Consider the following 10466-nt stretch of genomic DNA (forward strand, 5'->3'; position numbering starts at 1 on the left):
ACTTAGTATGTATTCCTACTGTTCCAGATGGTTCAGTAATATGGATTAATCAAATACTTTTTTACCGCCTATATACATTTTTGGTGTGATTATAGCCAGCCCTCGTTAGCGGAGGCTATATACACGGTCTTCGTATATATAGTCACATCGTATAAAAACATCGTCTAGTTCAGCGTATTCTTTAAAAATGTATCAATTCCTATCCCATGTCAGCTGCTATGGCATATTTTGCATAATAATGAATTTGACAAGGTAGAAAATGAAGGTGTTCGTGATCCAGATGTTTAGAGTTTTTTTGCGTACGACTAATGATACATTTATCTATAGATGCATAGGCCTAACTAGTCGGGATTGTCGACGTTTAACATGCTTCTGTTACTAAAATAAATTAATGTATAAGCTTATTATCATCCAGTACATGTTTTTATTATTTTTTTAATAACTTATTTTCATTGTTGTTTTTCTATTTACCCTACGTTGCATATGACGGTCGAACGTTCTCGTTACACGAACTTGGTAAATCATTTTGACACTGCGGTTATTCGGGGAATGCCCGTCATGTGACTCAAAATAATACGTCACACCTCTGCTCTCCAAATCACTATTATTTTTCTCAGAATTATGGACCATACCCATAATTCAATTCTTTTTATAAAATGCCAATAATAAGTGTGATATGGTGGTTATGTAGATTGTTCAATAAAGTACTTTTAGGTACAAACAAATGTATATATTGTCATATAATACCTTGTTAACCATCTGTGAGAGAGTGTGTTTAAGACACAGGTGTAGTGATTTAAAAGCAGACTTATATCGAGTTGGTCTCAGCACCGATTCCTCATGCAGTTGTGGATATAATTTTGAAAACAATTATAATTTTTTCTGTGAATTTTATATGAAAGACAAAGACGCACTCTCTGGAATTCATTGCAAAGATTTCAGCCATTAGATTTACAACTAGTTTTAAATGGTAAAAATACTCTAAGTGAAGAACAGAATAAAGAAATATTTTTCATACATACGTAAGTATATAAATGAAACAAAACGTTTCCCTTGAATAGTAAATAAAGTATGGATCTTTAAAATGATTACTATTTATTTATTTTATTGCTATTATTATTTTTTGTGTAGTCATAATGTAATCATTGTGATGCCTTGTTTGTGTTTTGTATTTTCTTTTATCAAACCTGCTGTCTAATTATCGAACACATAGAAAACTTTATTGGGTCTCTTTTTTTTCTCTGTTTCCTTTATTCTTTCTTTTTTCAATAATATTTATTTCTGTTCATATTTAAATTGCAAAGATATATTACTGTCATAATATGTATGTATTTTGGAGAAGGCCTTGTAAGTTGTGTAACTTGTGCCTAATCCATTTGTTCTTTAAAAAACAATAAAATATGTTTCAATCAATGATTTTAAATTCACTCTGAAATTTGTGTACCCGAAAAATGGTCACTGGACAGTCATATTTGACACATACACACACGCACGCACGCATTAGTCACGATATTGTTTTTGTGTGGAATGCAAATCACTCACCTTGAACGTTTGAGATGATCAATTTATCGCATGGCTAATAGTTCCAAATGTGTAGTACTGAATAATAACAACAACAACAAATATATAATATAATTTAGTTACTGCTGTCTTACTTTAAGAAATACAACAACAATATCATTTAACTAATTATGAATTTAGTTTTTTCGTTAACAACAGTAACAATAATATCATTTAGTAACGGATGTCCAATAAAACAAAAATGTTAACAACAACAAAAACAATAATAACATTTAGTAACTGCTGTTTAATTATTTAGGTTGTGTTAACAGCAACATCAACAATATCATTTATTAGATGCTGTTTAATAGCTGTAGTTTCCTTAACAGTAGCAATAACAATAATAATATCGTTTAGTGACTGTTGTCTGATGATTTATTTTAACAGAAATAAAAGACAACCAGATGCTGTGGAAGAGAATATTGATAACAGAACGCAGAAGAGTGAAATTGAGAGAAGTCAGATTGATAACCCTGTATTCACCCAGACAGATTAAGTAATTGTGAAGTTACTGACTAATCAATTGAGTAAAAATTTTATGATATAATACAATTTGTCATCACTAGTTATGTTTTGATTAATGCAGTCCATCGACCATTCCTCACAAACCAGATAGAGTACAATCTCACAATGCTAGTGATGTTCTGATTAATGCAGTCCATCGACCATTCCTCACAAACCAGATACAGTACAATTTGTCATCACTAGTGATGTTTTCATTAATGCAGTCCATCGACCATTCCTCACAAACCAGATAGAGTACAATCTCACATCACTAGTGATGTTCTGATTAATGCAGTCCATCGACCCTTCCTCACAAACCAGATAGAGTACAATCTCACATCACTAGTGATGTTCTGATTAATACAATCCATCGACTAATCCTCACAAACCAGATATAGTACAATTTGTCATCACTAGTGATGTTTTTATTAATTTAGTCCATCGACCATTCCTCACATACCAGATATAGTACAATCTCACATCACTAGTGATGTTCTGATTAATGCAGTCCATCGACCCTTCCTCACAAACCAGATAGAGTACAATCTCACATCACTAGTGATGTTCTGATTAATACAATCCATCGACTAATCCTCACAAACCAGATATAGTACAATTTGTCATCACTAGTGATGTTTTTATTAATTTAGTCCATCGACCATTCCTCACATACCAGATATAGTACAATCTGTCATCACTAGTGATGTTCTGATTAATGCAGTCCATCGACCATTCCTCACAAACCAGATAGAGTATAATCTGTCATCACTAGTGATGTTCTGATTAATGTAGTCCATCGACCATTCCTCACAAACCAGATAGAGTACAATCTGTCATCACTAGTGATGTTCTGATTAATGCAGTCCATCGACCATTCCTCACAAACCAGATTGAGTACAATTTGTCATCACTAGTGATGTTTTCATTAATGCAGTCCATCGACCATTCCTCACAAACCAGATAGAGTACAATCTGTCATCACTAGTGATGTTCTCATTAATGCAATCCATCGACCATTCCTCACAAACCAGATAGAGTACAATCTGTCATCACTAGTGATGTTCTGATTAATGTAGTCCATCGACCATTCCTCACAAGCCAGATAGAGTACAATCTGTTATCACTAGTGATGTTCTGATTAATGCAGTCCATCGACCATTCCTCACAAACCAGATAGAGTACAATCTGTCATCACTAGTGATGTTCTGATTAATGTAGTCCATCGACCATTCTTCACAAACCAGATAGAGTACAATCTGTCATCACTAGTGATGTTCTGATTAATGCAGTCCATCGACCATTCCTCACAAACCAGATATAGTACAATTTGTCATCACTAGTGATGTTTTCATTAATGCAGTTCATCGACCATTCCTCACAAACCAGATTGAGTACAATTTGTCATCACTAGTGATGTTCTGATTAATGCAGTCCATCGATCATTCTTTACAAACCAGATATAGTACAATTTGTCATCACTAGTGATGTTCTCATTAATGCAGTCCATTGACCATTCCTCACAAACCAGACAGAGTACAATCTGACATCACTAGTGATGTTTTCATTAATGCAGTCCATCGACCATTCCTCACAAACCAGATAGAGTACAATCTGTCATCACTAGTGATGTTCTCATTAATGCAGTCCATTGACCATTCCTCACAAACCAGACAGAGTACAATCTGACATCACTAGTGATGTTTTCATTAATGCAGTCCATCGACCATTCCTCACAAACCAGATATAGTACAATCTGTCATCACTAGTGATTTTCTCATTAATACAATCCATCGACCATTCCTCACAAACCAGATATAGTACAATTTGTTACCACTAATGATATTTTCATTAATGCAGTCCATCGACCATTCCTCACAAACCATATATAGTACAATTTGTCATCACTAGTGATGTTTTTATTAATTTAGTCCATCGACCATTCCTCACATACCAGATACAGTACAATTTGTCATCACTAGTCATGTTCTGATTAATGCATTACATCGACCATTCCTCACAAACCAGATAGAGTATAATCTGTCATCACTAGTGATGTTCTGATTAATGTAGTCCATCGACCGTTCCTCACAAACCAGATAGAGTACAATCTGTCATCACCAGTGATGTTCTGATTAATGTAGTCCATCGACCGTTCCTCACAAACCAGATAGAGTACAATCTGATATCACTAGTGATGTTTTCATTAATGCAGTCCATCGATCATTCTTCACAAACCAGATATAGTACAATTTGTCATCACTAGTGATGTTCTCATTAATGCAGTCCATTGACCATTCCTCACAAACCAGATATAGCACAATCTGTCATCACTAGTGATTTCCTCATTAATACAATCCATCGACCATTCCTCACAAACCAGATATAGTACAATTTGTTACCACTAGTGATATTTTCATTAATGCAGTCCATCGACCATTCCTCACAAACCATATATAGTACAATTTGTCATCACTAGTGATGTTGTTATTAATTTAGTCCATCGACCATTCCTCAGAAACCAGATATAGTACAATTTGTCATCACTAGTGATGTTCTGATTAATGCAGTACATCGACCATTCCTCACAAACCAGATAGAGTACAATCTGTCATCACTAGTGATGTTCTGATTAATGTAGTCCATCGACCGTTCCTCACAAACCAGATAGAGTACAATCTGTCATCACCAGTGATGTTCTGATTAATGTAGTCCATCGACCGTTCCTCACAAACCAGATAGAGTACAATCTCACATCACTAGTGCTTTTCTGATTAATGCAGTCCATCGACCGTTCCTCACAAACCAAATAGAGTACAATCTTACATCACTAGTGTTTTTCTGATTAATGTAGTCCATCGACCGTTCCTCACAAACCAGATAGAGTACAATCTGATATCACTAGTGATGTTTTCATTAATGCAGTCCATCGATCATTCTTCACAAACCAGATATAGTACAATTTGTCATCACTAGTGATGTTCTCATTAATGCAGTCCATTGACCATTCCTCACAAACCAGATATAGCACAATCTGTCATCACTAGTGATTTCCTCATTAATACAATCCATCGACCATTCCTCACAAACCAGATATAGTACAATTTGTTACCACTAGTGATATTTTCATTAATGCAGTCCATCGACCATTCCTCACAAACCATATATAGTACAATTTGTCATCACTAGTGATGTTGTTATTAATTTAGTCCATCGACCATTCCTCAGAAACCAGATATAGTACAATTTGTCATCACTAGTGATGTTCTGATTAATGCAGTACATCGACCATTCCTCACAAACCAGATAGAGTACAATCTGTCATCACTAGTGATGTTCTGATTAATGTAGTCCATCGACCGTTCCTCACAAACCAGATAGAGTACAATCTGTCATCACCAGTGATGTTCTGATTAATGTAGTCCATCGACCGTTCCTCACAAACCAGATAGAGTACAATCTCACATCACTAGTGCTTTTCTGATTAATGCAGTCCATCGACCGTTCCTCACAAACCAAATAGAGTACAATCTTACATCACTAGTGTTTTTCTGATTAATGCAGTCCATCGACCGTTCCTCACAAACCAGATAGAGTACAATCTCACATCACTAGTGCTTTTCTGATTAATGCAGTCCATCGACCGTTCCTCACAAACCAGATAGAGTACAATCTGTCATCACTAGTGATGTTATCATTACTGCAGTCCATCGAGCATTCCTCACAAACCCGATAGAGTACAATTCCTCACAAATAATAAGACAGATTGATCTAGTACACTTTTGATGATCTGATCTATTACATAGTTTTGTGGTGGCCGGTGAACGAATTAATAAGTTAAGTGTTAAAGTCAGTTTAAATTACTCTTTAATCCTGGGAAATTCAGCATGCATTTAATGTACAGCAAAGGTTAAAGTTCAGGGGCCAATTGACAATTTAACAAATATATCTTCTATAAAGGGACCAAATCATGATTAAGTATGTTATTCTATCCTACAAATATGAACAAACAGTACATATACAAATATATGTTTCCACTGAAACCACCTTAAAATTTTAAATTACATAAACATATTTAAAATATTCGACGTTTCGTTAGTCTAACGACCAACATCCTCAGGAGAATAAATTAACAAAGTGCTGGGCATATAACCAGTAAGATATAAAATAGACAATGCCAGAAAATAGTTTGATCCAACACATCACTGTTTGGTTTGTGGTGGTGCGTATGGGTCACCCCTATCTGTATAGAGTATTTCAGCTTTCTTATTCAATAACAGTTGCACACTGAGTCAATTAGTGGGTCAAATTAGGGAACTTTTTGTCGTTAGAGTATTCAATTTCACTGAAATCACCCCTTTGTTGTAAAAATATTGAAACATGTTGTATGTTGAAATGACAGTGGTGAAATCAAAGGTATTGCAATTTATGTAAATGTACTAGTTTGTTATAGGGTGTTTTTTTCAAATACAATCTATAACTCACGCCATATGAACATTAAGTATTAACAAGTGCAATATTTGTTATTGTTACCAAAACGTAACAAAATTAAACTAACTAATATGTTTGTCAAAAAATTGATAATGTCCATAACCATCTACTATTTTTTACCTTGATCAAAAGGAATCTACATCCATTTGTGGTTGGCAAGTTATATGTATGGAGAAACTCTGCCATGTAATAGAAATGTGAAGTAGCTGAAGGATTTGAAAATAATACACACTGCATGTTGGTTTGTAGTGTCCGTAACTGTAGTGTATGTAACCTTTCATAAGGCATCAGTATACATTTAAATATTTCATTAACAATGATAAAATAAGTACTTAAATGTTCATGTAGTTTATTTTGTTACGTTACATGTTAAAATAAGAAGAAAAAAAAAACATAAATAATATAGCTGAATTTGTAATTGTTATTTTCATCCAGCATTCACCCCAGGAAATTTTTTTAAATGATGACTAGCAGGACATTCCTCATGCTGAAAATATTTCAGATTTGTGTTGAGTATTTAGCTGAGTTGCATAAATAATTAGGTTCACAACGAGACATAACACTGAAGATAGAATCCTACTAAGGGATGCTTTTCATTCAGTAAGGATGCTATGTAGTGTCCGTAGCCAAACAATTAATACAGAAACTTTGTGGTAAAATGCTGCTAGATAAGTCTGACTGAGAGACCTAACACAGTATTGATCACTGTTCTATCTGTAGTTTTCTAAAGAGTTTTAAATACTTTGTTCTACTAATAAATTAAACAGTGTTGCTGTATTTAGTATGGGCATATAACTGAATATATAATGCAAAAGTTAACGAAACAATTTGTGGAAGGTGCCTTTATACAACTTTGTCACTGCATTTGTAAGATGGGTAACGATTTTTAATGCTATTTTTGTTTATGTTGCAGTATATTATTTTGATATATTTTATGCATTTTAATTATTATTATTTATTATTATTTATTTTGTTAAAGTTAATTTTATGTTTTATTTTATTTTATTTTAATGAATCAATTCAACTCAGTTCGATTTTATTCTGTTCTATTTTAGTTTTTCCATAAATAAATAAAGAAAACTATATTTGTTTTCAAGTATTTTCTCATGTTTTTCTTCATTTTTTCGAGGGAGCATTTTACCACTGTATGATTTGTGGGGGTTTTTTTTCTATTTTGTTTTTGTTAAGTTTATTTACTTTCTGTTTCTTTCACGTAAGTGCTGCAAATAAACAGAACTTCACATACATTGTGTTCGCTTGCTATTTATTGCACGAGTTTATTTTGCACAAGAATATATACCACGAGTGGCATGTTCTTGAGCGAAATAAACGAGTGCAATAAATAGGAAGCAAAAACACTCCATTTTTTAAAATTATTTAACGTCATAACAGCACTTTCTTAAATCTATGTTTAATGTTAATTTCACGGATTTACTTAACGTAATGAATCATACTCTGCGGCAATTTTGTGTAATGTTCCAAATATGGTGTGACGTAATTTGAATGTTTTCAGTACCTACATTATACAGCAAATTACCATTCAAGAGAGCATCATATTACTTACGTTACTATTAAAAATAATATATGAATTATTTCATTATTCAACAGTCAAATCTTGGTCTTTTTTTCCTTTTAGCCAAAAACTAATTTTAATGCAGAATTTTCTATAATTTTGTGAAATTGAAATAACATTTACTGGAAATGAAAACATGTAATGTCATCATCTGGAATTGACCATTGGGCTATTTCTCGTTCCAGATAGTGCACCACGACTGGTATATCAAAGGTCATTGTATGTGCTATCCTGTCTGGGATGGTGCATATCAAATGTCCCTTGGTACTAATGGAAAAATGTAGCAGCTTTCCTCTAAGAATATATGTCAAAAATTACCAAATAGCCAATGATTAATAAATCATTGTGCTCTAGTGGTGTCATTAAATAAAACTAACTTTAAAATTGTCATCTTGTATTTGACTACAATTTTGAAAAACATTGTTGTTCGATATATTTTCTTTATCTCAAGATTAAGCTTTAACTCAAAGGGGCTGTAACGTTTCTGCTTAATGTATGCATATCCAAATGTGTTTATTCAGCTTTAAGGTTTCAAATCCATGGTACAACTCTATATAAACATGGCATAAAGTCAGGTTTACCTATTAAATATAGACGTGACGTGTTCATACTGTATATGAATGAGAACACACATACCTCTACTATTTTACAGTGAACAGTACATCTAGTTTTACTTATATATAAACATATCATAAGGTCAGGTTTACCTATTAAATATAGACATGTCGTGTTCATGCTATATGTGAATGAGCATATACATACCACTACCATTTTACAGAGAACAGTACTTCTAGTTTTTCCAATTGCAAACTTGGCATACGTTTAAATCGTCGTATTACATAAAAAATAGCATACTTTGGAGTTTTGAAAATATATATCAATGATTACATGCCACTAGTTGATATATATTCCAAATGCGCATCAAAATTGAAAGAATTTCATTACCTATAGCAGGGCTTCTGGAATTTTATAAATATCCACTAGCCATGGGATCAGTGATTTTAAACATTTACTAGCCATGATTAAAAATTCACTAGCCCTACTTTAAATAAATGCAATTTTACTAATAGTAATAATCAGGTATGTCACCTAAAGAGGGAGATAGAGCTTAAAACCTCTTAGTTTGGGGTTGGGAAGAGGGAGCAGGATATTCACATTTACCGGCCCAATACTGAATAGCACTAGCCATGGGAGTGGGGCTACCATAATCTAGAAGCCCTGCCTCTAGCAATTGTTTTGTTATGTATATAGTTAAATTTATCATGGTTAAGTGTTCATCAGACGGGACGGAGGGGTACGTTTTTTATTGTTACACTTTGTGGGCTTAGTCCGGGAGCCAATGGTTCGTATATTACATTTTTGCTCATTTCACCCTACTCTATGTAAATTTTGTTGTGCATTTTTGCATATCCCAATCAATGCAGAATATTAACAAAAGTGGGTTTTTTAGTGTGACCAGGAAGGGGTTAATATTCGTAAAATGGTTTCTAAATAGACTGTATGGTACCTACCTCATGAATAAACGTTGCCACAAGCAAACCGAATGTTCTAGAATGAGTACTTTACAAGAAATGGAAAAATATCTATATTATTGAAAATGTTTTGATGTAACATTGGATAAATATCTGAAATCCCCCCCACCCCCCACCCGAACAAACAAACAACACCAAAAACAAACAACAAAACAAAAACAAACAACAAAAAGAAAGAAAAAAACTACAAAAACACCCCTAGACAATGACAAACAGCAAATAAAAATCCAAAAAAATCCAGGTTACCCCCAAAATCAGCCTATGGCTCCCAGACTAGTTCCAGTATTTCACCTTCCATTGTTTCTTTAACTAAATAGTGTTTGTATTTTTGTGTACATATTTTAAAATAGTTTACAAATTATGTAGCAATTGTTACATGTCACTGTTTGACATATATTCTAATTGTTCATTAAAAATGAAGAGTTTCATTGCGTATATCAATTGTTTTCTTAATGTATATAGTTAGATTGTTCATGGTTATGTTTTCTTTAGATGGACTTTAAGTGATTTTCGTGTTTATTGTTATACTTTGTGAGCTTAGTCCGGAAGCCAATGACTTATTTTATGAAGGATGTTTTTGTTCATTCTACTTCTTGTTAAGTCCACACCTTAACAACAAAACAACATAGTATTTTTGTGTACATATTTTAAAATAGTTTCCATATTATATATGAATGGTTGCATGCCACTATTTGACATATATTCAACGTGCACATTAAATTGAAGACTTTCATTACGTATATCCATTGCTTTCTTAATGTATATAGCTAAATGTGTCATGATTATGCATTCTTTAGATGGTTTACTTT

At 33.2% G+C, this 10466-nt stretch overlaps 1 protein-coding gene across 1 annotated transcript in view; it reads left to right on the forward strand.

The window, feature by feature from the left end:
* Nucleotides 1–3371, forward strand: part of LOC121386128 — a 51021-nt gene extending 47650 nt beyond the window's left edge. The window contains exon 7 of the mRNA XM_041516927.1: nt 1948–3371. Coding sequence (XP_041372861.1) covers nt 1948–2056 — 109 coding nt within the window. The 3' untranslated portion in view covers nt 2057–3371. The remainder of the gene's footprint in view (nt 1–1947) is intronic.
* The last annotated feature ends 7095 nt before the right edge of the window (nt 3372–10466 follow it).

This window comes from Gigantopelta aegis, chromosome 12 (genome assembly GCF_016097555.1).
Source record: "Gigantopelta aegis isolate Gae_Host chromosome 12, Gae_host_genome, whole genome shotgun sequence".
NCBI classification, from domain to species: domain Eukaryota; kingdom Metazoa; phylum Mollusca; class Gastropoda; order Neomphalida; family Peltospiridae; genus Gigantopelta; species Gigantopelta aegis.